The sequence below is a fragment of the Channa argus genome, chromosome 7 (genome assembly GCF_033026475.1).
Source record: "Channa argus isolate prfri chromosome 7, Channa argus male v1.0, whole genome shotgun sequence".
Classification (NCBI taxonomy): Eukaryota; Metazoa; Chordata; class Actinopteri; order Anabantiformes; family Channidae; genus Channa; species Channa argus.
Genome location: NC_090203.1, coordinates 23,872,191 through 23,899,940, shown reverse-complemented (window position 1 = coordinate 23,899,940; position 27,750 = coordinate 23,872,191). Strand labels below are relative to the sequence as shown.

Genomic DNA, 27,750 nt, shown 5'->3' with positions numbered 1-27,750 from the left:
GTGTTCCACTTATAAAACACTTCCCCTCTTTCAGATATAATCTTTCACCTGTCCTCAAACCGAAATATCACGCACTTAGGGCTCTTTCTGCAAACACTTATATTCCCAGCTAGGCTTAAAAATGCAAGCCAGCAACCTTTATATTGTAAGCCTGTTTATTGATATTCTCTCAGGGCCACATTTACTAAGCTGCTTGTAACCTGTGTCAGCTGAGAAATTAAAATCTGTGTTTTCTTGTGCATAAATCTGGCCCTTAGTTTGATACACCAGAAATAAAAAGCTCCGGTGATATAACTTTAGTCAGGTATCTGAGATAGAAAATGCCTGAATTTAAATCACACTCCCTTGAAAATAAATATTGAAGAAAAAATGGTATTTGTTTTGTTCAAATTTTGCCTCCCAGGAGGGCAACACATGCCAAGGTAGTAACTAGAGACTCAGACAGGCTCCGTCATCTTCTACCAGCTCGCAAAAGCTTATTAGTATTTTGTCACAGTACCCCCATGCTGCTGCAGGATATTGAATGTTATCCTATTACAAAAAGGCTCATATAAACTTGTTTGTTCCTTAACCTGAGTAAAGTGTGTATAGAATCATAATCTTTGAAGGCTTAACTAATATGGAAAAACACATTCTTTCAAATACTGCAAGATCATTCCTATCATCTTCCATCTTCCTTTTTTTTTTTTTTGCAAAGTTCAATTGTGGTTTAATTTTCACTGTGAGGTGTTGGGAAGAGATTGGTCAATAATGTATTGAGAAGATGTAAACTTTATCAATAAAAAAAAAAAAAAATCACATTGTCACAATAATTTCATGAGAAGAGGTGAAAAAAAAAATTCCAGCTTCAAAAACAACAGTGTAATAGAACCATTTTGTTAATTATCAAAATGATCGTCCACTAGATGGAAACGGTGAACGCCAAAATTCGATTCCTATGTAACTCACCGGCCACTTTATTAGGTACACTTGTACAATCTAATGCAAGCCAATACAGCAGCTCTGCCATGAATTCTACTTATAAAGTGTCATCATTTATCGGTTTTTAAGTTGAAACTGTTGAATTCTACCCTCTGTTTAATATTGATGTCACAGCGGGTAGAGGAGTTGTACTGGAGTGCATTTGTTTTAAGTCCCATGTAGCACAACAAGTAGGGGGCTGAATGACAGTGTATTCGCTGTGTGTTACCGGATGCAATGGTCCTGAAGGTGGTAATGGTGAAAAAAAAACTAAGAATCCTTGAATCCGTACACCCGACCGAGGAGAGACCTTTTAGCTCCTCAACATTATTTCAGTTTGATAAGTGGCTTGATGTAGAAAGTAGTGATGGTTACGGCACATTTTGTTATGAATATTAATGAACCATGTGAAATTTTAGCAGCATCACTGGACCATTTAGCAGAGGCGATGTGCCCCTACTAAATTAATATAGAGAAAACACTTCAACGCAGCCTTCTCAATGTTCCAGGTTTTCTCTAACACATACTTTTCTGTAGCTGCTAGATGTTGCTCTATTATTAGATCACTGTCACAAAAACGTCACCTAATGATTCATAACTATGGGCTGATACACAAGTGATAAAACTCCATTCGATGGAATGAATTTGGAAACTCAAATTGGCTGATGTGTTTGACCTCAAGGTGCATAAATCGGTCTGCTGTCGCAGCCTGTTCTAACTCCCACGCTGTCAAAAAAGCGTTGCTTTTTCCAGTCCCTTTGCTTTACATACTGACATTTGACGTACCCGTTTGTGTCAGTGATTGATGAATGGAGCTTTCTGTAAAGTACAATAAAAACCCCAGTGCTTCAATTTTTTATGCCTTAAGCAATGTTGTAGTATATAAAAAGAAAAACTCTTGTAGGGAGGTAGACAGGGTGTTGGATGAGACAACAGAACACAGGACTTTCCCACAGGGGACCAGGGTTTGACTCTAGTACGTACCTTACTATAGTAAGGAAGTACGTGTGTGTCATTGTCACTGTATATAGTGTTTTGTTTTTATGTAATTTGTCTAGTAACTTAACTTTACCTGGAAGTTTTTAGTGCGTAACGCTAAGCAATGTTGTCTCTTAACATAACATGACCCTGAAGTTGTTTTCCCTTTTTAACTCTAAAACAATTTAATAATTTAATTTAATAATAACCAGTACTGACTCCAGAGCATAGCAGCGGTGTCAATATGAGAAACGTGAAAGAACGTGAAAAAGTTCGACCCCTTAAGAAGCATCAATATCTGATGCTGTGTATCTGACGTGAACGTGTTGGTTGTTAGCTTTGCTATCCTACATTTGTATCCTGGTGACGTAGTGTGACTTGGTTTTTGTTGTTGTTGGGTTCTTAATAGTCTGGTCTTGTGATGTGTATTGTTTCAACAATCTGCTAATGAAACTTTTGAAAACATATTGTAAAACTCTATCAGCCATCCTAAAGCCATCTGGCTGAATCTAAGCACATAGAAGCCTGACACATGGTGCTCCAGTCTGTTTTTAAAATGACAAGCCTATATCAGACAGTCCAGCTTTTGCAGTTGCAGTTTACCATCCAGCGGTTTGAAGACTAATGGTAATGTTTCAGGGGCACTTTGCAGCATAATGAAGATGTATCTATGTGCCCTGTTAGAGCTGTCTGAACTTCATCAACGTTTCAAATCAGCTGATTCCTGCGCTGAGCAGGAGTGGAAAAGAAGCACATAAATCTCTTCCCATCGAGTGACACACAGTGAAAGAACCATGGCACGAGTGACAGCTTCATTTCAGAGCAGCCGCTTAGATGAGCCAGTCAGATGATTGGTGTTCAGACAGGGTCGTCTAGCCTGCACTTTAGTCATAGCAGCATGGATAAATGTCATAGTCAGCGCTCAGACAGGTGCTGAGGGGCTTGACGTTGTTTCTTTGGGGAGAGTGATAGTATCTGACAATGTGCTTTTTCATCTCCATACCACACTCCTTTCTCTCCAATCCCACCCCCCCCCCCCCCCACCCCCCCCATCCCCCCCATCCTCCCCATCCTTTCATAGCACTAAATCAGAAGTGTTTGCTGTGAATCCAGCCACATCTCTCTTTTCCCTCACTGCTCTCCTCCCAGAGGACCAAGAACGCCTAGAGTCTGTCATCGTTATCAGCCGCTCTCTCTCTCTCAATCTCTCGCGGGAAATGTTTTATGTGGTTCCGAGGTTAATTTTCCCTTTACTAGATGTACTGTATGTGTGAACTCCGCCGAGGCTTTCTGGTTACACCTGAGGTGGCAAGTCATGGTGCACTGACTGTAAATAATGTTCTCTCTCTGTGGGGTTTAGTTTACAAAGCTTTTACCCACTCATGGCTATGTCACATTTCTCACACCGATGCTGGGCCCGGTTCTTTGTACACGACATAGATTAAGTCGCTTGTTGATGATTTTAAAAGATCCCAAAGCTGCTAGAAATGCACCCAATATACCGCTGTATGTTTAAGTTGGTTCCTTATCTCATGTGACTATGTCACTATGTCAGTTTGAGCACGGACATATGGTCAGTGCTGCTAAAGGTGATATTCATTGGCAACTGGAGTGGACAGTTCCTGAAGACGTCTTGCTAGGTTCTAACTGACTGGTTTTGCGTTCCAGGTGTTTAATATCTGTGAAATGAACGACTTGAGGATTGTCCCACTAGATTATCCACTTGGGTCACATGAGTGGGAAAGAGGTACCTATGCAAAGATGGCACTGACTGTGTTTACATGCACAAAAGAGGCAGCAGAAACAATTTCTCCTCCATTAGTTCTTTCACTCTTTCACTGTTTCTGTCCGAAACGACTCCGAAAACCAGCTTTCCCATTTAAATGACACTTGAGAAAATTGAGCTTTCCTGAGAAAGCCAAACGTGATTACTTAAGTCCAAGTAAGCACACTCACTGTAAAAGGGAAACAAATGGAATTGCAGTCATGTTTTCCGCAGATGACCTATTTACTCCTCAATCAGATCTTGAAAAACCAGTCAGTTGGAACTAAAGAAGCTCTTCAGATGAGAGGGGAAACATCTCCAAGAGTAGCTGAGTAGCACTTTTGAAATAACAATGACCTGGATGACTACGAATTTCCACTGATGATCAGTACTCAGATTGGTTTGGGACCTACAGTATGTCCAGAGTTATTTAGCTAATCTATGCTTTTGAGAACTAAATAATCAAAAATTGAGATTAAAATAAAAAGGTTTGGAAGATTTGATTTGGTTGATGTTTCGTTAGGCTGCATTATTTTAAAGTCTAATAAAATGTGGTGGCCATGGAAAGATTTGAGCTTATCCAGCTTAAAGTGACAGGTAATTGAATTTTTAAACATATTGTCCTTGAGGTTCATCACATTGTTCCAAGTATTTTGACAAGACAAGTCAGAAAGATAGTATCTGGCCTCTGCAGCACATCCCCCTGTAGTCACCTCCCAGCTGCACTTTATATGTTTTGGCACAGGAGATCATTTTATCAAAAATGAATTCTTAAAAAAAAAGAAAAAAGAAAAAAGAGCTCAGGGCCAAACAGAGGACAGCTTTCAAGGGGAATCTGAATACAACACCTGGCCCAGTATAAAAAAAACCCCGACAGCAAAGCGTGTCTGTTCTACAAATGTATCCTTTGGGAAAGTAATCCATAGAATTTACCCTTCAGTAAAGACAGGTATAGTGGGAAACTCCACAAGAGAAATCATTTTCGTAGACAAACACTAGGACTTTTACAGTCTCCGCAGAATAGATCTGAGTGGTTTAAAACCATTTGGTATTAACCCTGACAATCAAAATGATATTGATTTTTCCTCTATTTACACTCCGAAGCTGAATAGTATGATGGCAGATCACGTACTGCTGACTGTCTCCCTCAAGATAATGAGAATATCACCCTTCTGTGTAATCCATATGCTGATGTTCCACTCAGACTTGATTATCCACTGGTGCTTACAAACACAGGCTTCAGGTTCTTACTAATGAGTGACTTTATTCCCAGTGATGAATTTTCTCTTTACGTTTGCCAGTAGTGCTCCAGCAAGACAAGAAAAGAATCAGCAAAAGCAGATAAATGAAAATATTTGCGCATCCAAATTACTGGTGTCACAATCATCCAGACGATAGCTAACGAGCTGAGCCACTTACTGAAATTTAGTATAGGTGTAAAACCTCTTTAAATAAAAGATATATCACTTTGAATTCGAGAACAAATATTACCTTTAATTCATGTGCAAAGTTAAAAAAAAAAAGAAAAGTCATTAAATTTTAATGGAATTATAATAGAAAAAGTGAATAACGCCATTACTGGAGGTAACTTTTCTTTTTAATCTGTAACTGCTAAACACACAGAAATGACAAACCCCCCTTTGTCCCATTTCTGTGTTATTTGATGCTTAACGTAAAAATTTAGACAATCGTAGAGATGCTACACCATTATTCTGGCACCGCTGGTTTACAATAATCTAGGTGAGGCAATTCAAAATCAAATAAGGGGGCCCAGCAAAGTCTAGCTGTAAGGCAATGGAACTAACCTGTCCACCATCGTGCTGCCTCACTAATAGTCACAGGACTAAAAGTCATTTATTGCCTCCGTGCATAGTATTTTCAGACCACAGAAGAAGAAGCAGGTTGAGGCTCAGCAGATTGTCTCAAATATTTTCAACTCCTCGCCGCCCTTCAGACCCTGCTGCTGGCTGCTGTTATCATATTCAGGGGTGTTAGGTCTTTGGGCTACTGCCAGAGAGGAAACATGATTTTACATTTATAAACCGTTTATTCAGTGCGGGCAAAAAAAAAAGAGATGTCTCTCTTGCACTTGGTGTGGGGAAAAATGTCAGCCTTATTTTTTTTTTTTTCCTTCACTCCTTTTCTCACCAGTAAGCATGCAAGTAAATCTTCTTAACGGGTTTTCTGCTGTGGCAGTGACACTGTGTCCTGTTGCCCAATGCCTCTGGGCTTGGGTGGGAGATGTGGGGAGAATTTCATATCAGCATTAAGCACACTTATCAAAGAGAGTGAGAGCAGGAAATGGGAAGGGGGGGGGATGACTGAGCTTCAGTGAGAACAGCAGATAAACTTCAATGTCCTTTGTCCAAGCCTCTTTGATCACCCATATCTTTACATAACCATGTTTTTTTCTAATCTGTCCCAAGATTAGAAGTTATTATTGCTATAATTTATGAATGCAAACATCACCACGAATCCTTTCTATAGCTGATTGGACTGGGCTGTCACTGCCCTTCAAAGTGCCTCTAGTTTTTATTTTCCTATAGCTCTATAACCCCATCCAAAACATCTCATTTGAATGCATTTGAAGTGATAAGCAGATAGATGCTTAATAGACTAATGTTTTATCTCCATTTAATTTCCACAATTATACAATATAATTAATATTTTAATGTTCATAATTGCTCTTAAACACCCATCAACCCATAAACACATCATTCCAAACACTCCCCATGGTGTGTTGATTAGACTGGCTTCCAGCTGCTGGGTTAAACTGATGTCGGATGTTGCTAAGAATAAACTCTGATGTGAAATAGTACCAAATGTTGGATAAATGGACACGTACCAAGAAGCGCTGACCTAAATAAAAAAGAAAACTGTTTTAAAGTATTGCAGAAGTGGGGGTTTGAGAAGAGATGACAGATGGTAGTTGTTGACTATTTAAAAGTCAAAAATTAGCTTTAGGAGTAAAGGTAGTATTAGACCTAGGTTAGATGTGAGACCGGGTTTAGAAGTGGTGGATAAGGTTAGTGGCTTTCATGAAAGAATGGCAGAAAGGCAATGAGAGATCCATGGGTTACTGTGTGCCCAATACGAGTTGTGTATGTTGGTAAAGATTTTAAAGGATAACTTTGAATCGAATCTCCATACAGGCACTAAAAACCAACACCTAATCCTCTAAACACTCTTAGTGTTTGTCTGCAGCTTTGATTAGCGTATTGGTGTGTACCATAGACTTCATGTCACACAGTGGACTCATGTCTGGCACAGGTTTATTTATTTATTTTTATTTTGGGGGCATTTCTGACTTTCATTAGATAAAACTTTAAAGAACAGATGGGAAAAATTGAAGAGAGAGGGGGGGTATGACATGCAGCAAAAGTCCTCCGCCAGATTTAAGTCAGAAAACTGCTGGGACCAAAACCCCTTCAGGTATCGGGGTTCTCCTGCCCATATGTGTTTAAGAGTTTTAAAGTGTAGGTGTATGGCATAGACAAACAAGGTAATTGAGGTAATTGTATAGACCGACGCATTCTACCAATTAGTAGAGACAATTTACTTGTTGGGTTTAGTGTCCGTATTGTGATTGTTGAAAACCTATTCACGTGCAGTCCATTGATCGGTCATGTCACTCTCGGGTCCCTAGACATACTAAGTGTACTGAACCACACTGTTAACTCACCTACACCCACTCTCTAACTGATAAAACCACAAAGTGCCAATTGTGATCTTTTTGAGACCGGATCAATCTGAAGTACTGCTGCCAGAAACCGAAACCATGTCCCTGCAGTGAGATGAGTGTAATATGACAAACAGAGCTCTAACTGTACGGTAAGTTGCGGCGGCAGTGTCAACTTTGGGAATGATAGTATATCAACGTCGGGTTGCCATCTCTGGACTAATTATGTTGCACCTGCAGTACAGTAGTTAAAAAATAAGTGTCTACATTTAGTGCAACATAAGTCAGGTTTGAATATTCCTCTTCCTGGATGCTGTGCCAGCAGCTCTCAGTCATAGAAGAATGCACAGAAATATTACATACGGACGTAGAAGAAATACTTTTGGGAGCAGGTGAGTTGATCTATATATAATATTCTGGCAGGGTTTAATAAGAGATATAACATGCAATGCCCAAAGATTTCATACATATATGGCTGGTCCATATGTAATGTGGGTGGAGGTGATAAAGAGGCACATATACCTCAGGATGAAGTACTCAATTCTGTTATAAAGGAGACAATAATTCTTTTGTTTTTACACAAACATAGGATTTCTCGTCTGTACCCACCTGATTGGAAGTAATATGCTCATGTGTATCTGTAACATCTAAATTAGTGGAGCTGCATCTCTGCTGTAGCCAAATTGCATGATCCAAGTGATCATACAATTCATACTTTGTTCAATTCAAGTTCATCTACAACTGAAGCGTGGTTTATGGTTGTAGTTGATTTCCGAGAATAAAATGTTGCGTCGAGCTGCACGGCGATACGGGAGTAAAGAATTCTTTACTCTATGGGTTTGCCAGTGTGCAGCAAGAACAGAAGAGCCTTGAAATGACAAGTGTTGACAGCGAATGATGACTAATGTGCCTGTGGAGAGTGGATACATCACTAGATGTTGCCAAATCACAATTGACATGAAAGAGTCAGTTCATGTGTTCCCGGAAATCAGAGTACACCTGAGATGCACAAGAGTTTACCCTCTACAACACGAGAGTGTGTTCTACTTTGTTGTCAGGTAAATGTTTTTTTCTTCAAATATTGTACCATGTCAGAGTGCTGCAAAAACCCCTCATAATGATTACGGCATCACATTTATACTACTTGTTTGGAAATCTATATTTATTACATAGATAATATCGCAGCAACTGCGTGTTAACCGTTGCATAGTCAGCACAGTAATATAATATACAGCAATGACAATGAGAACATATTTGTAAAAGAGTTTATTTTCTGTACTTGAGTAAAAACTGCTAATTTCCAGTCATAGCTTAGTGTTTCATAGTCTTTTGTAGATTAATGGACAGTTGCAATTATGTTAATACTCAACATACCAATAAAACATTCCCATCATCTTTATTTTCCGCCACAATATATAATCTTGCAGTTCAACATCCAGTTGAGTTCAGCAATATTAAACAGTTTTATATGATTATGCTTAGGGACACAGCTCTTGCTTAAAGGGGCCGTGTTATGTGTTATGTTTTATTTGGGTTTATAGTTTTTAGTTTATACATTGGACATAGTGTGATTTCTTTCTGCACACACAAGATAAAAACAGATCCTGCAATATTGGCAGATTCACATATGACATATCATATTTTAAATGCAACAACATAACTGCATTGTAAACAATTATGTCTTCCTATGACTTGACAATCTTCCTACAGTGCTATGCACAAAAAATCTTTTCACTGAGTAACACTCCCCCATAACTACACTTCAGGTCCCATGATTACTGCCATTAGCACATCTGAACCATGCTGACTCAACTCTTAAGTGCAGAGAGACGTCACACAGCTTATACTGTTTCATTTATATCATTATGAGATAGCGGTGTGGTTTGTGGAAAGCAGTAGAAGTTATAACATCTTTTTTTTTTTTTTTATCCCTTTATTTTACAATCATGCCACCATGTGTCATATTGCAATTTAAATTAGCAATTAAGCAATTCAGCTTTTAATATCAACAAAATCATAAATGGAAAAGTGAGATACATAACTTTGCCCCCCTGATCTTAAAAATGTACTAATCCTTGATCAAGCACCCATGACACGATCTGATTTGTGACTTTTGCGATCCCCTATTCTTTTAGGTGTAATCACACAAATAATTGTTTGCTGTAGTTTCACTATAATCAGATCCCGTTCAGAGTCTAGTGGAGAAATCAGCTCAGTTCGGGAAGACAGAGAGAGACTACTCTCACACTGAGGTCTCGCTCTGATTGCTTTGCACTTATTTGGCCAAAAGAAGAACGCTAAGTAGGAGGGAGCATTCCAGAGTTCCGAGTAACTTCACCGAGTGAACAAGGAAAACGCCTTAAATCTCCCTGGCGCCTCTTCAGGGTCATACTGTCTATCAGCTCCTTGCCTCCTCATAGCTGACTCGCATACTTAACCGGCTCCTATTACTGAAGCCAGTTCACCTTAAAGAGGCTGATGAGGGGAAGCGCTCTGCTGTGCCACACTTCCCTCTGCAGGCACAAGCAGAAACCTCCATGCTTGGCTGTTTGAATCATCACCTCTCTGCAGTGTTAGACTGCGGGTCATATTAGCATGTGTTGTGCATGCATCTATAAATTGTGCTGCTCCCTGCTGCTTGCTGTCAGACGTTGGACTGTAAACCATCGTCTATGTGCTGATATCACTAAATTATCAAATTGCGCCTCGTAGTTTTTACTGATGATCTGCTGGTTGTAAAGCTGCCATCTCTCCTGCAAGTGTTTATATCAGCCAGTATCAGACACATTCTTATAACTGTAGGCCATGCAGCACTGGTGACTGAGGTGACAATCAGCAGCTGCCAGCAGGCTTGTTTTTGAGGACTTGTTTTTATTATTATTTTTTTTTTTTATCTTGGCCTCAAGTTTAATTGTGTCTTTGCTGTCTCTGCATTGGCCCCAGTGTCAGATTGAACAGATGTCTGAATCACTGTCTGACATTTCAGTCTCATGAAAATACGGAGATCATTTGTTGAAGAATGCTCAGTTTGTCAGTCAAGCACAATAACAACAGCAACAGGATTGACAGGAGGCATCAGAGGACCTGCAGAGGGGAGCCTCAGAGCTGAAGACGAGTCTGACTTGTAATGGCTACTAGCATAAGAATTTGTGCAAGGCAGCAAAAGTTTTGTGACACATCATTGATTCCTCAAGAGGATATTCATTTTGTTGCATTTGCAGTGGTAGAGCACTGGGCCCTAAGGCTGCTCCAGGTCCCAAATATTCCTTGGCGTTGATGAAAAACATGATTTGCTAGGCTGGATTCACATTAGACATTAGCCCTATGAGAAAAGAAATGCAGGGCTTCTACGGTATTCAAAGAGGAAGGTGCATTGGCTTCGCAGGGACGGGCAACATGGGTTCAGGAAAAATGACCCAGGTCAGGGGCATTGCATCCCTGGCCGTCTCCAGCATTTCTGTGATGAGTTTGCCTGTTTGCCTGCCCCATGCTTGCCTGGGTTTCCCCCGGCTGCTCCGGTTTCCTTCCACAAATTGAGAGAGTGAATGGTTGTCTGTCTGTGTTGGTCCTGAGATACACTGGAGACCTGTCCAGGGTGTACCTTGCCTCACGCCCAGTAACAGATGGGATAGATAATGCTGTCTGTTATTACACGTGACATTTGAGGTTCAGTTGCACTATAGATTATTAATCCCATAATTCTCATTATTTTACACTGTTTTCCTCCGTTATTCACATGGTGTGATTATAGTGTTTCAGTAATGACAAAGACACAACCTTTAAATGGTAAGCAAGTGGGTAGGACCGCAGGACAGACACCAGGCATAGTTGAGGAAGAAGATGTGAGGGAAATGACAGGCAGAGAGAATCACAGTTGGCTGTGCAGCTTGCTCCACAGGTCTCTTTCCTCTTACTCATTTTCCTGTCCTCCTGTGATGTGTTTTTTTTTCGCCCCATGCTCAGAGGTTTACATACACTCATCCTTGACATGAACCTTATGGCAGTTTTGTGCTTTCGGATTTTACCAGGGGTTGACCAAATGAGCAACTTTTGTTCAGCTGCAAGAAGAAAATGCCTACTTTCTTTGTCTAAGGGAGAAAATGTTTTGTACGTAGTGAGGCCAATTGTCTTAGCACCATATGCTCAGGAATCAGTGATCATCAAAGCCGCCCATAAACGTATGTATTCAGACTTAAGCATTGTGAATGTAATTATTCTGCAGGTTTGAGTAATGATAGGGATAATATCATTCCACTCTGTGCGATGGAACAGGTCTGCTTGTATCGAAAAGCCTCAGAGTATGATGCTACAGCTACCATCCAAAACAGTATTCAGAGGGTTCTCAGGGTGGAAGGCCTCACCTTTACTCCTCCATACCTGGTCTTTGTAGTCAAACAATGCAATCTTTGTCTCATTTTAAAGGTGTTGCTTTTTTCTGGCTTTTGAGCCTGTGGGGTTGTAATACTCACTTGACTGTGGACAGACACATACTGGTGTTCCAGCAGTAGCCCGTTAATGGCAGAAAGGTGCATTTCAGTTCCAGGGTTTGTTCTGATCATCTGAACCAATGTCCTCTTAACTGATTGAAAGAGTTTGTGTCCGTTTCCAGAACTTAGAAAATAACTCCACCTCCAAACAACTTTCTATTTAGGAACAATGTTTGATTTTTTTGGTAGCTGCAGTTGATAGTACATGGCTCCAAAAGACATTCTTGCTATAAGTGAACCCGCCTGTCTATTCTCAGATCTGCAATGAGCTCCTTGGACTTTGTTTGACAGCCCTCATTGGATTGACATACAGTAACGTTTTTTTTTTGTTGTTGTTGTTGTTGGCACACTGAAGTCACCAGATGTAGTAATTCATGATCGGTAACACAAAGTCAAGAGGGCTTGTGCTTGGCAAATTAAAAGACATTTATTTTGGAACCTCAAACCCGGGAGGAAGGTTCACTGCAGAGATTTGAGAACCTGCTGGAAGGACAAAACCATCTTAGGAACATTTCTGTAATCAGGATGTTATGGTTAACTACCGAAAGCTTTTTGACACACTAAGTGAACCAAAGTAAAGGCATCAGGGCTTTGCCCACTTTCCCAGCATGTAATCAGGTCCCAGCAGTGCTGATATACTTGTCCTAGCTGATAAGAAAACATCCTGTAGTAAACCTGTTGTTGGAAACATAATAGAAAAATCTCTGGTTCCCAGCTCTGTGCAACTATCCAGTGGCTGCTAGATTGGCCATGAGCGGAATTCAAAGCCCATGAAATATGGAAAAGGGCATCGTGTTGGCCCAAAGCCTGGCCACCCACTCAGCCTTCAGGCAGGGGTCCCAACCCATCACATTTCTGCCTCCTCCCAGGGTGTGTGTATGTGTGTTTGTGTGTATCTCTCTCTCTCTCTGCCTATTCACTTGCACACACACTGCTTGCTAAATTGGTTACACACTGTTCTGCCATTATGATGAAATGAGTCCTGATTGCCCATTGCTTTGCCAGGTAAAATAAATTTGTTATTCTATTACAGCATGATAGACAGGTTTGCCCAAAGATAAATGCAAAAAAAGTCTTTAGCATCACAAGGTTTGCCAGGGGCCATTTTGGCTCAATTCAAATAGTTTGTGCCAAGTGGCAGGACTGCTGCCAGTTTCCACAGCAATCTCTGCCACCTGTGATGGATGGCCCAGTGGGTTAGGCTACACAAACGCAGCTGTGATTGCACGGAGCCATAATGGAGGAAAAGGGGACCTGTGAGCAGGAGATAGACAGAAGTTTTATAAGCTTTCATGTTGCTTTGAGCTGAAACATTGAGTGCAGACTCAAAGCTAGAGGACTGTGAAGAATTAGCTCCGGTCAACCATATCTGCACTAGTTTGAACAAGTAATTGAACAAGTAATTGAACAAAAACTTTTTTTTTTTTTTGTACTGTTAGTTAAGCTGAGCACAGAGCATTTAACACAAAACCACTGAATTTGTAAATGAAAGGACCTTAATTTAGAATTTAACAAATGTATATACACTCAATGGCACCTTCATGAGGAACACCTGTATAATGTGGTTTTAATATTTTGGCCCCTCATTTTAAAAATAGACACAGCAGGCTGGAGCCTCTAAAAACACCCATTGGGTGATAGGCAGGGTACATTCTGGACGGGTCTCCAGTCCATCTCAGGGGCAACACAGAGAGACCTACACAGACAGACAACCATTCGCACTTACATTCACACCTACAGGCAATTTAGAGTCAATTAACCTAACATGCATGGCTTTGGACTGTGGGAGGAAATTGGAGAACCCAGAGGAAACCCACACAAGCAAAGGGAGAACATGCAAACTCCACGCAGAAAGGCTGCAGCTGGCAGGTAGGTTTGAAGCGGGGACTTTCTAGCTGTAAGGCAGCAGCACGAACTCTCTTTGCACCGTGTGTTTGGAAATGCTGTTACTTTCACTGTTTAAATATTGCTGAGAGTTCAACTGTTTTGATTTTCTACTATTCGATTTCACCAAATGTTTACAGGGAGCTTTTTCCGATCACAACCACAACCGAGATCTTTCCAGTTTGTAATAATGTCTTGGACAGTTCTTACCCAAGTTTAGTTGTTTCAGCAATCAACTTTATATCAGAAGGGTCAAATTATTGGCCAGCAAGCAAAACAACAGCGGTATAGCTGGTGGTGACTTTTTTTGGCCACACATACACACACACATACAAACACACACACAAACACCGCAAGATGTGCAATGTTTCTGTATGTCATTCTTCGTATTTGCTCAGTCATTCGATCTATGCTCCCTCCTGACTGCCACGGACTAAGCCGGCTTTGACAGCCTTTGCGGGTGTTCAATTTGTCAGTTGTCAGTAGACTTAAGCTTGTCTTCAGGTATGTTCCAAGCTTGATTTACGACCACCCACTACGATCTCATGTCAACAATATTTTTGATACTGTATGCTGTGCCGTCTTTCTCTTCCATTGCTTTTACATGCTATAATGATTTGTGTCTGTCCCAACACGTCTTCGAGGCTAATTAGCTTGATATCCTGTCAGTGTCACATATATGTTCGTATCTGGATATGTGACAAAAACATTTGCAAATAGAACATAAGTCATAAAACAAAGTCATTCTTTTGTGTGTCCTGTGCCTCTTCATGTGTTCTCATCTAACAAAGACACTGAGTTGAAGCGTAATGTTACATTAATACATTACGTGTGTGTTTTCCCCACAGAGAGACATGCTGGACGTCAGTCAAATCATGAAGGATCTGGCCTGTATGGTCCATGAACAAGGAGACACCATAGGTACAAGTGTTTGCGTATTGTTTCGGTGTGTGTAGTCGCACGCATGCATGTGTGTGTGTTTGCATGTTGAATAGTGTTTACATTGTTATCCCTGACTCAATTAGCACAGATAACCTCTGTGGTCATGTTTTAATTTGATGCGCTTGATTAATAACACGAGCTCAAAAAATTCTGCTGGGCAAAACAAACTTTTTAACCTCCACCTCTCTGCCAAGCTGGCAGATTCTTTGATGAGAAGCAAAATGCTTTGGGTTTATACAAACAGTGGCCTGTTAGAGAAAATCCATTTAGACACCCTGATATCTGTAAACACTTCTCTGCACCCTGCAGTGATGTAGATGTAAAAAAAAAAAAAAAAAAGAGAGAGAATGGAACTTAGTACAAAGATATAGGGCAGATATACAGGCTTTGCTGCTGGGTCACAGCTCTGCCATCAGCTATGTGTAGCTCAAGCTTTACATTTACTGGGGAATTGGCTGAAAAATGTCAAACAACCACAAAGACAAAGACACATACTGGTGCAAAATTGCTGTGATTGGTTTGTGCATCAATTCTAAGAAAAGGTGAAAGATGTGATAAGGCAGATGACTTTCCATTTTGCCTCTATAGTTCCTGCTGAAAAACAAAAAGTTAATCTATGCTTGGATTTAAAGGTTAAGTTGGTATTATTCTATAGGATTCTGGTTGTTGACAAATCCCATTAAATATAAAATAAAAAGAAGCATTAATCCATCTATTTAAGTTAAGTCCGTACCTGGTGTGTGGTACCGCATGCAGCCCCAAGCTACCTCAAGAAAGTAACTTCTTAAACATTATTCGAACCTTGAAAACCTTGTGCATTTGTGTGGATTCATATTTAATTATTGTTTTCAACTTTTCAGCTGTCTTTTTGTGACAGGCCTAATTTATCAAGCTACTGTATTCAAAATGTTTACTGCTACCGTGTAGCCGACAAAATTTCATTGAAATAAAGTAAAGAAGCAGTTATTGAAAACGGATAATTGATGTGTTAAGAAAGGACAACAATTTGGCTCTATAGAGAAAAAGGAATAAGAGCTGAACTCAATGTAATTTTTCACCACATGGTGCAGCTCAACTTGACTTGACTCTCATCTTTTTTTTTGGATTTTTCATTGTGCAAATGTTCAAAAGTGCGTAATACCTGGTACTTTTTTGGCTGAAGCGATATCAAAAGTAACATGGCATGTCATTAGGCACATTTCAGATTTGTGAGTAAACCCTCAGGTGTGAAGACTTTGTGCAGATATGTTAGTGTGTGTGTGTGTTTGGGTGATGAGGTTTTCTGGAAGGTATTTGGAGCAATAACTTTTGCTAATTGCTGCGTTTTTGTTGCAGAGTGTCCTTGTGTCTGCTCCCTTCAATCAGCATAATGTAGATGTCCTTTAAATACCCTTGAGGGTCAGGCCGATTCAGACTGGCTTATCCCACTATTACAAGAATGGAATAAGAGCTTTATTACTTTTTACATTTTTCTTTAATGCATTGTTGTATTTCAGTGGCTCAAACTAAGAAAAAAATAATGTTGCACATTATTTTTTTTCACTATCCATGGGCCTTTCAGTAAACACCTATAGTACAGACCTAAGGATCCATCCAAGCCATTTACGTGTTACACTAAATCAACAATCATGCTTTCACTTTGCGATCCTGGCAACAAAGATTGAAAAGCAGTTATTTGTGACCTGAATATGTAAATAGGCTTCTTCTCACGTTCAAAAATTGGAAAATGTTAATAAATAATGATTTCTTGTATTCTTCTTGTAAATAAATACAATTATTGTAAAGACAAATATTTAAATGCTGTTGAACTCCTTAGGAACTGTAAGTTCTGCCTGTAGCTACATCCCAACTACAGATGTTTTTCCTCACCTACTACGAACTATTATGCGATGTAAGATATTTATGAAAATTGACATACAAGGTACAACTTAATGTTGATAACGTATATGCTTTGTACAATTAAAAAACAGCTACACCCAAAATTACATATATTACAAATAATATAACATTCTAATTGCCATTCTTATTTTAATGCACATTTTGTTGAGATTTTTTTTTGCAAATTGTTTGATGATTCCAGCTTCTACTTTTACTGACAGGATTTTCCAAATCTTACTGTGCCTCCTGTGCGTCCTCAGATAGTTATATTTTTCACACCGGTTGTGAGATAAAAAAATAAACCCAATTGCTTGGTTTAAATTCTCAGGACAATCACCTCCTCTATTCACATGTGTCCAATCAGACCTTACACAGTCTTTGTGTTGTGGAGGTGGCAAAGTAAAGTTAGTTTAAAGCTACAGTATGCAACATAAGTTCACATGCGACATTTAATTAGTGTTCTGCGCGTCCAATTGGCTGTTTATAACGTAAGCAAAAGCAGAAATTGTAGCTTTTCTCTGATTGGTCAGAAGGCAGAGAGTCTCGGTCTGCTGTTTTTAGAAGAGAATATATGCATCTCTGCCAGTGCTGTTTAGTGAGTCTCTGTTAATGGAGGCATCAACCACACCTAATTGTCAGGGCATATTTCTGCAACATTAATATCCATTTCAAATGATTTGGAAATTCATGCTGAGGTTGTAAGTAACTAATTACATTTACTCAAGCCCTGAATTTAGGTACATTTTTGAGTTAGTTGGACTCAAAAGTGTACCTAAGTAGAAATTATTTTGATTTTAGCCTACTTCTACCATCACTTTACTACAATTCAGAGGTAAATATCATACTTTTAGTCAACTACAATAATTTACAGGTTTAGTTACTAGTAACATTTTGCAGATGTATAATACTGATACAGATTGTAATTAACTAAGAAATTAAGATACAACATTGTGGAATAACCCCTTCTCAGTATATGAATTGGTTGAATTCTGTGCTATGTTTGTAATAAACCAAGTTGCTTGGAGAATTTGGCCCTTATTTTTTAACAAATTACTTATTTCTTGTTTCATTTGGGGGGATATAATTTTTACCTCTGAGATTTTGTTGACATACTGTAAGTCCTTTTTAAATACACCTTAAATACATTTTTACTTTTTTAAATTACAAAGAGTAATGGTAATTTTGGACTTTATGTAAACTTGTACCTTTATACTTCAACTTGAGTAAAACATTTGTAAGTTGTGCTTCTACTTGTAGTTAGGTAAGCAAATACTTGACTATTGAATTTCTGTACTTCTACCACTTTTACGTACAGCTTTTTTAGGTAATGTCAAGATGAATTCAGGGTTGCATTGCATGTCTGAAAACCGCTAATGTTGTGTCTGATCAGTACAAATCTTACCGTTTTCAAGAACAAAAATGAGCCATGCTCGAAGTAAACTACAGATTTTGAACAAACACCCACATTCATTTCCTCTTGCGAAAGACTGCTGAGCATTTTACTACAGCAGTCCAATCTGATCATTACAGAGGCATGCAATAATGGACCTCTCTCCATTAAAAAGAGATGCACTGAAATTGCCTTTGGCCTTTTTTGAACAAGGTTTTCTTGGTGTAGTGGCAGATATGACTAATATGTGATTGTGCTGTGGAGGCGTTTATAGCAAAAGCAGCAGGTATTACAAAGGCATGAATAGGCTCAAGAAGTAAGGATTAGTGCTTTTGTGGCCTATTCATGCTGGCAAAGGACACACTATATTAAAGCCTGTGAGTCGAGATACACAATTGTCAAGGTTGGTTTAGCAGGCAGACACAAACACTGCCACAATATACAAAAGAGGTGTTAAAAACATATTAATTTAAAACATCAAAGAGTATATCCCTTTTGTTTTTCAGGGTGATTAAAATTTTTGGGGATTGGACATGCAGATGGCTTGTTTCCATTGGATATTACTATTTGTGGGTATTTGTATTTATGTCATGAATGCATGATTGGCATCAAATGAAAAGTCTGTGTATCTCTAAACTTAGCAGAGTATATCGTCTAGAAACCACAAATATCTGTACAGACTTTCATGGCACTTTTTTCGTTGAGATATTTGGATCAGGATCCAATTGGTGGACAGACTAACACTGCCATTGTTACCACTAAGGTTTACCAACAGTAAGAATAATAATAATAATAATACATCAAATTTACATAGCGCTTTTCAGGACACAGAGATGCTTTACAATAGTTTGACACATACAAACAATGTACACTGAAAAACAGGTAAGGACAACAAGATGGGGGTTACTGGGGATAGTAGGCTTTGTCAAACAAGTAAGTTTGTAGGTTTTGTAGAGGGCCTGCAGACAAACTATGGAGAGCAAGAGAGTACCAGGCTCTTTCACTCAAGGTACGGTGCTTAGATTCGGCGTTAAAAGTGAGGAGGTTGGAGTCGGAGAATCAAGGAGATGGGTGGGGCATTGTTTTTGTAGGAGGTCGGTGAGGTATGGGGGGAGTGGTTATTAAGGGCTTTTTAGGTGTTGAGCACAACTGAAATTAACATGGTGTTGGATGGGGAGCCAGTGGATCTGTTGGAGGATGGGGGCGATGTGTTCTCTTGAGCGGGTGTGATTAACAGGGCACCTGAATTCTGTACATTCTGTAGTTTATGAAGGTCAGAAGAGGGAAGGCCGTAGATGATGCTATTACAGTGGACGTGTCTGGAACATATGAAGGCATGAATCAAGTTTTCTGCAGCAGAGGTGGAGAGGGAGGGGTGGAGAAGTGCGATATTTTAGAGGTGAAAAGAAGGCGGTTTTTGCGACATTCCTGATGTGGATTGAAGGAGAGAGGGTGGGGTCGAAGTTAATGCCAAGCTTTCCAAACTGACGGGAGAGAGTGTTTCTATTGGATATTAACATCAGTGATGAGTGTAAAGTCCTGTGAAAAGGGGAGAAGGGATGTGAAACCAAAATTGATGATTTCCAATTTATTAAAGTTGAGTTTGCGGAAGTCCAAGGACATCCAGGATTTCATTTCAGAGACGCAGTTTGTGAGAATGGAGACGGTGGCCGGGGTAATGGTTCTGGTGGAGAGGTATAACTAAATGTCATTGGTGTAACAGTGGAATTGAAGTCTATGGTGATGGATGATATCACCAAGGAGTAGAGTATTCAGGATAAAGAAAAAGGGACCTAACACGCAGCCTTGAGGGACACCATTGATTACAGGGATGGTTTAAGATGAACAGTTGTTTATGGAAACGTGGTGAGATCTGTTGGAGAAGTAGAATGAGAACCAGGTTGTCACACTTTTCTAATTGTATATTTAATTGTAGCAACACCCGAAATGAGGAGACGGCAAGGGGAGGTTTGAAATGTGAAAAGAGGGGGTTTATTAACAAAAATCCAAATCCAAATCACTCCTTAAGGAGGACAGGGAATAGCACATGAAGTATAACAAAATAAAGTAAAACAGAACATGAACTTAAACACACTGGAGGGGAAAATAAACTAAGTAACAGTGTCGGGGAAGCTTTGAGACTAACTCCGAAACTAAGGGGAGGCAGACACAAACAAACTGACCATAAAGCACTGACAGACTAAAACACAAGTTGGAGAGTCCAAACACAAAGATCAGGTAGGGCATGGAAGGGGAATGTCCAAAAACATAGAATCAGCACAGGAATGTTCATGGAGGAGGAAGGAGAGACGATCTGGCAGTGAACAGTAGGGGGAGCTAGGTATAAGTACAAGGGGGCGCAGGTGAAAACAATCAGGGTTAATGAAAAACAAGAAGCTAAAGAAACTAACTGGGAAGTGGTGCACAGGTTTAACAAAAATAAAAGCCATGAGCAGGAAGTAAAACTACAGAAAACTGAAGTCCAAAAATGGGGACTGTGACACAGATAAAAGCTGAACCAGTATTACTAATGTTGGACTGTAGATGGTTGGAGAAGGATGGAGTGCTCAATTGTGTTAAAGGCAGGGCTGAGGTCAAGGAGAAGGAGTATGGAGAGAGAACCAGACTCAGAAGAAAGGAGTAGGTCATTTGAACTTTGAGCAGAGCGGCCTCAGTACTGTGGTGGGGAGCGGAAGCCAGGTTGAAAGGTTTTATATTGCTGTTGGAGTGGAGGCATTCTTTGAGTTGAGAGGCGACAAAACCTTCAAGGAGTGTTATTAGAAAGGGGAGGTTGGACATTAGGTGGAAATTGTTGGCCAGGTGTCTTGAGTATGGGTGTGATGGTAACCAGTTTGAAGGGAGAGAGAATGATACCAAAGGTGAGGGATGATTTATAACGTCCAGGTTAAGTGGGGTCAGGCAGGAAAACATGTTTTGACCTGTGCATATGGGATGGGATCCAGGGGACAGGTGGAGAGCTTGCATCGGGAAAAGTAATTGGTCAGGTCAAGTGCAGTTATGGCTGTTAGGGAGGAGAAACAGTTTTCTGATGATGAAGAGGAAAGCGACGTTGGGTCAAGGCTGTTGAATGTTGTAGTGGGGGTGGTGGTGGATGTTGTCTATTTTGGAATGGAAGAAAAAAGATACTTATTGCATTTCTCTGTGGTAAATGATTGAGAGATATTGTCCATGGGTTTAGGGAATTTGTTTATAGAAGAAAAGCATATAGTACAGCCAGCATGAATGATGCCCGAGTAGAATGCTGGGCGGACTGAAGTGAGTGCAGTTCTGTAGAGAACAGTGAGGTCTTTGTAGACTTGGATATGTAGAGAGAGTCCAGTTTTCTTGTAGAAGTGTTCCAACTGACTGCGTTGTTTTTTTTTTTTTTGAGTTCGTGTAGTTCTGGGGTTAACCAGGGGGCGGAGTGAATGAACGAGACACATTTAGTATTTACAGGGGCAAGTTGATTGAGGCAGGTGAAGAGAGTGTTGTTATAGTGTGTTACCAGGTCCTGGGTGGTTAGTTTTTTTAGAGTGAATGTTTCACTGGTATTGGATATGCAGGTGGACAGGGCGGTGGGACATACAGACTTTAGATTAGGGAAGAATACGGTGCAACTTTGTTTGAGTTGGGGGGCTGGGTATGTTTTTGTCAAACGTTATGGCCAGAACTCTGACAGGAAATCTGACAGGAAGAATTGGTTGGGTTTTGGGGGGCCGATAGATAGAAATGGCGAGAGGAGTGGAGCAGGGGAGTTTTAATGATAGATGTTCAAAAGAGTATGCAGACGGAATGAAGACTGGCCGGGGTCTGAGGGCTTGACTGTGGATCAGAGCAATACCTGCTCCTCAGCCCTCTGTGTGAGGCTTGTCCAGATAAGCAATCCAGGAGTGGTGGCCTGGTTAAGAGTGAAGTAATCCTGTGGTTTTTGCCTAGTCTCAGTCAGACATCATAGATCTGTTATGAGGCTTTTATTTCTGATGCATATAATGTCTACAACTTGCTATGTGTTACAGTGGTAAAGTCCTTGTTTAAAAGTAGAGATAGTACTACTAGTCTGACTCACTGTTTTGATGCAATGTATTTTTTTTATTAATAAAGTGCTACATTTATTGATGAAAACTAAGTAGCAATGACTTCGCTGGAGACGACGGTGAACCCTCAAAGGGTTCACAGCTGTGGGCGGCTGTGGCTCAGGCGGTTCGAGCATTTGTACACAAATCGGTTCCTCCTTTCCATATGTCGAAATGTCCAAAATGTCCTCTGGGCAAGATAACAAACCCCCAGTTGCTCCTGGTGGGTGGGTTCAGCTGCACGGCAGCTCTGCCATTAGTGCGTGAACCAAAAGCCGCATGAAAAATTCTTTGGGTACGGATATGGTAGAAGGGCATTACTGTCTGTGAAGACCATTGACCACAGCACTGAGTTCAACTCCACGGTTCTGTGTGAGGTAAGGTGTAGGTACCATAAGCACTTTGGCAAGGTTAGAGAAAGATTGTGGTTTTCTTCGTGGTTTCAAGAAAATCATGTTTTACCCAGACCACAAGCTTCCTCTATCCTTAATTATTATAATATTTGACCTTGCATTTTATTTGTGTAGAAATGTAATTTTTATTTACTTTTTTCAAACATAGATTATGGTAAAGAGTGCTAGTGTATATGTCATTTACTAACTCTAAACTTTAGTCTTAAGTTGCTTTTTAAAGAATGAATCAGTCGTAAAAACTGAACCGCCTCTGGCAGGGGAGACAGAAGGAGTGAAGTTAACCTTATTTACGTAGCTGTTAGCTCGAAACATGTATCCCCCTGTCTTCTCTAAGTCACCAGAGTGTGTTCAGTCAATCAGCACAATTTATACTCTCAACTTTCAGCTCTTGTTGGGTTCAAAAGTTAACTCTGTACAAGTTAAAATGATGCAGTAATTATCAGAGTCCACCATAACATGAAACAGTGATGTGTCTTTATCCCCGTCTCTGTGCTGCTGCAGCCTTTTTCACTATCACAGCACTAAAACAATCAATAGCGCTCTCGCTGGTATCAACCAGTTGTAAATAAATGGGGGTAATTGTGTGGTGATACCAAATATTTTGGAACCTCCAGTTCATTAAAGGTGCTCTCTCTCATCCCATTAACGGCTGTGTATTGACAACATTTAAAGAAGGTCGTGTTTCAACAGTTTGTCTCTTAAACCAGTGGTCATGAAAGCAAGTGGACTGTTTTGTCTTGCATGCTGAGATTTTAACTGATAAAAGTTACTTTCAGTCTCGTGGTAGCACTAAAGAAGTGTAAGTGTAATATATCTTCATTTCGATTTTCTAACTCCTCCCAGGTGTCCCAAAATGGACACTGTCTCCCTGTACTATAATTTTAGAGGTCAGTGGTCTTCAATTTTCCAAAGGAGGCTGGATTCCTTGCATGGGTGCAACTTGTGGCCACAGTCCATTCTCATTCCCGAGGTGTCAAAAATTGTCGCTTTGTCCAGTTCCTTTGCATTATAGATGCTCAGGGTACCTGTTGCCATGGGTGATTGATGCTCTGAGCTTTCTGTGTAGTACAATGGAAACCCGGATGCTTCAGTATTTGACGCCTAAAGCAATGAAGTAGTACATAAAGTGAAAACATCTCATAGGAAGTTGGACAAGGTGGTGAGCAGTACAAAAAGACGAAGGGCTTTTCCACAGGAGACCAAGGTTCAACTTTACTGCGAGACACTGTTCACTTTAAAGATTATCACAACATGTACTGTAGCATGTGGTTACTGTAGTAAGGAAGTGCATGTGTGCCGTTGTCAGTGTTTGTAGTGTTTTTTTTTCTGTAATTTATCTTGTAACCGAACCTTATCCGAAAGGTTTTGTGCCGAACCCTAACTGATGTGGTCTCTTAACTTAACCTTACCCTGCAGTAGTTTTCCCTAACCCTAACTCTGTATATAAAGTTGTAATACAGATGCCAAAGCGTACCTGTGGTGTTAATATGATACGCCATAGAACGTAAAAAAGAAAGCATCATTGAATAAAGATGTGGGGTGAGTCCTTAAGGAAATAGCTTCCAGGTGAAGATGCCTGCTATAGATGGATTTCCACAGTAGACAACATTTTAATAACTTCTAACTATGTTTAGTGTCTAAAACTAAACTCGATGTCTGTGCATAAACCTTATGAAGCCACTATATTTGCACAGTTGTAATCTAGTGTCTTCGACTGTTTAGGGTAAATAATGGTGTCGCCTGTGCTAACAAAGCTATCTGCCAACCAGATAGCAGCAAGTGCCCGTTGGAAAATTGTCAAAAATGTTTACAGTTGACTATGGCAACAGTGTGATGCTGTCTGAACACATTGTTGTATATTGTTAAAATCTAATAAAATGCTCTTTATTTTCTCAGACAGCATTGAAGATTACATCCAGACCACATCATCCAATGTTGACTCAGCCAATCAGGAGCTTGCAAAGGCCAATCAGTACCAGGTACCGTGAACTTTCGCATACTGTGGTGTACTCACTCTGTGGTTTGCATTCACTGTTTAATGTTTGTGTACTTGACTGAGCTTTTGCATTGTAGTGCACTCACATAAAGCTTAGCTTGATCAGCCATGCAAAGAGAGGCTCTGCTAACTAGATTACAAGACTTTATCACATTACCCACTAGCAAAATAACAGAGATGATGTAATTTCATGTCATACTTTACCATGTTTTTGCCTTCAGTTAAGATAATTGTATTTAGAGCCTGAAAATAAGAAGTGCTTGCCTGTAGTCTTACAAGAAAACACAAAACCACATAAATCAGCCCCATTCCATGAGCAAGTGTTGCTTCTATAGAGATAATGGTTATAAATTTGCAATTTTGTCCTACAAGTGTGTTGACTTAGAGAGAAAAATACATTATTGGACAACAACTGCAGCCAGAAATTAAATAGAAATAGCTTTTTTTTTTTCCCCCTCTCTGCACTTTTTGGAATGGCTAGAATTTCCACTTCATAGCACATATTGGAGAGACGCTTTATGAGATGCCCAAGGGTGTGTTTTCACTTTGTTCTCAAGGAAATATGTCTCCTGCTATTCCGATGGGGAGTACCTCAGTAGGCTAGAGTTCTGTGTGGCTTTGTGCTATGTAGGCCCCTGGTTATAATAAATATTGTATTGACTTGAGCGTTACTGGGTTAATAAAAGATTGGCCTTATTTACATGGGTGACATAGTTTCAGCATCTGCACACTACCTGCAGTGCATTTTGACATGAAAACCACTTTCTAAAAGGCTGGCTTTTCTGGAAATTTGATAGCAAAATTACAATTTCCCTCTTTCTTACATCATATCAAAAGTAGTTTAATGTGAAAATGATTGCTGGGCAGTTTTTCTTTAGAGTCTGTCATGACTGCATTGGTTTCTGTCTGTCCCCCCGTGCAGCTGCTCTATAGTGAACGAACAAATAGGCGAATGGCAACAGCTTTCCCCATTAATTGTCATTTCATTATCTCAAGGAGAGCTGAGCCGTGACCGAGCTCACACTGAGCAATTTAGCTCTCCGCCAATCCAGACAGCCGCTGTCTTTACAGAGGCAGAGCAGCTGAATGGAAGAAAAACAACAAAGCAGAAGACTGGCAGAATGATGAGCGTCAAACCAAACCTGTTCAAACTCTTCTGTGCAGGACACTGCAAAAGTTTTTAGCTTTTACACACATTATATGTATAGTGATAATAGCAAAACTAACGAGAGCTTAATAACATGGCTGTGTCTTTGCCATATAGCAAATATATGATCTTTATTTGTTTTTTTCTGGTTGTGTGCATGAAATTCATTGTTCAGAAGACATAAACAGTGGTTTACTGTACCAGCTGACACTTAAACTGCTAACAGTGCACGAATTTGACCTGTGTCCAGCATTACATTTTGACATTTTTACTGCTTTTAACAGTCAACACATGACTGATGCTTTAAATGCTTTAATGTCTTACTCCTAAACACCCAGCTGTCTCCACTGCTGCACTTTAAATGAATTGTTGACAGTTAAACACAAATAACATTTTTTATTCTATTTTCATGCTCACTGGGGAGAGAGGGTAGTCCCAGTGATGCTCATAAACACTGAACACAGTTTTGATTAAAAAGGTTCAGTGAAATATACACGATGAAGTATAATGATATATGGTTCTGTATTTGAACTGGATCTGATGCTGTCATGTCCTGATAAATAGCACACATCAAGGGGCACCAGTGATGTCAAGTCAGTCTGAAGCTGAAATGAACTGTGTGTAGACCTGAGATCTTGGCCTGTATACATCAAATCTAGGACTCTCTTCAGAAATCATTATTAATTTTAGAACTAAAACACCCCGGGACCTCAGACCCGACCTTAAATGTTAATTGACTACTACTATTATTTAAATGTGCAACAGCGGATCATTGTCCGCATGTTGATTTGGCACAATTTTTTTTTTACGCCGGATGCACTTCCTGACGCAACCCTCCTCAATTTCTACCCGCCTTGGACCGGCACTGCACAGCTGGGGATGGGAACGGGCTGTAAGGGGTTCAGTGTCTTGCCCACAGACACTTTGACATGTAGCCGGGACCGGGGATCGAACCACTGACCCTGTGGTCCGTGGACGACCGCAGCCGCCCCTCTGACTAGTACTATTACTACCTACTACTTATAGGAAAATGTAGGATGTGCTTGTGGCTTGCAGTGTAAAAAAAGCATAGATTTTTGTGTCTTGTTGTAGTTTAGTACAGTAGGAACTCAAACGTTAAAATCAGTGCTACCCCTTGACGTCAAAGTTTTATGCTCTTAGGCAAAACATGCGTAACAGAAGATAATTAATAAAGGTTTTAGCAATATGTTTTATGGCAATTCTGTAGGATTGCCATAAAACACAGCTAGTAGGATAGATTCATCAGAAAGCCACTTTTAATCCACTGTCTAAAATTGTCCTTACTAACTCTTTATATTTTCCCCTGTATCACAAACATTGGATGTCATGATTAGAAATAAATAAATTTGTCACAAAAAATTATAAGCACATTTAAAGACAATCAAAGTTGATCACGACATGAAAATACTGGAGAATAATGAAAGAAATTAATATTAATAATACAAAAGCCAATAGAGCACATATGTATTTGTACAGCACACTGTGGTAAGCCAGTCATGTATGTATATATCAGAAGATCGAAGCTCTTTAAAATACAAGTAGGGGCTTCACCCAAAACCAGCAAGTACACTAAAGTACAGTAAGGAAGGAGGATAAGGATTTGTGAGCATCAGAGCCTCTATCCTGGAGGAAACAACAAATATCAATGAATACATCAGGAACATGACCCTGAAGTGATGACATACTTAGTGATTACCTCAGCCAGCGAAAACCAGAGGAGCAAGAGAAGGAAGAGCAGGAACTGTCATAAGGAACAAATCCTTTCATGGTAGGAACCACTGGCAGATAGAAGAAGTGGCTGATATCGAAAAATTCTACCAGTGGCTGGACGAAGATGGACTGAAAGACTGCGCAGAGGCACTAATTCACAGGAGCAGGCTCTAAGTACAAGATCAATAGAAGCCAGGATCTACCATATCAGGCAGGACTTCAGGTGCAGGCTGTGCAAAGATGTCCCCAACCCTTAGATGCACAAGTCACTGGACCATACACTCTTCCATTAGTGGGTCAAAAATGAGCCGCGAATCAATGTGGTTTTTTTTTATGCCACTTTTGTCATTTTGGTTAAAAATAATCATTTTTATTATATTTTGAAACATTTTTATTTTTCACTTTTTAAACTCCGATGGCGGTGACT

At 40.0% G+C, this 27,750-nt stretch overlaps 1 protein-coding gene across 1 annotated transcript in view; it reads left to right on the top strand.

Moving 5' to 3' along the window:
- Positions 1–27,750, top strand: part of tsnare1 (T-SNARE Domain Containing 1) — a 153,865-nt gene that overhangs the window by 81,998 nt on the left and 44,117 nt on the right. The window contains exons 9-10 of the mRNA XM_067511473.1: positions 14,602–14,674; positions 24,346–24,428. Coding sequence (XP_067367574.1) covers positions 14,602–14,674; positions 24,346–24,428 — 156 coding nt within the window. The remainder of the gene's footprint in view (positions 1–14,601; positions 14,675–24,345; positions 24,429–27,750) is intronic.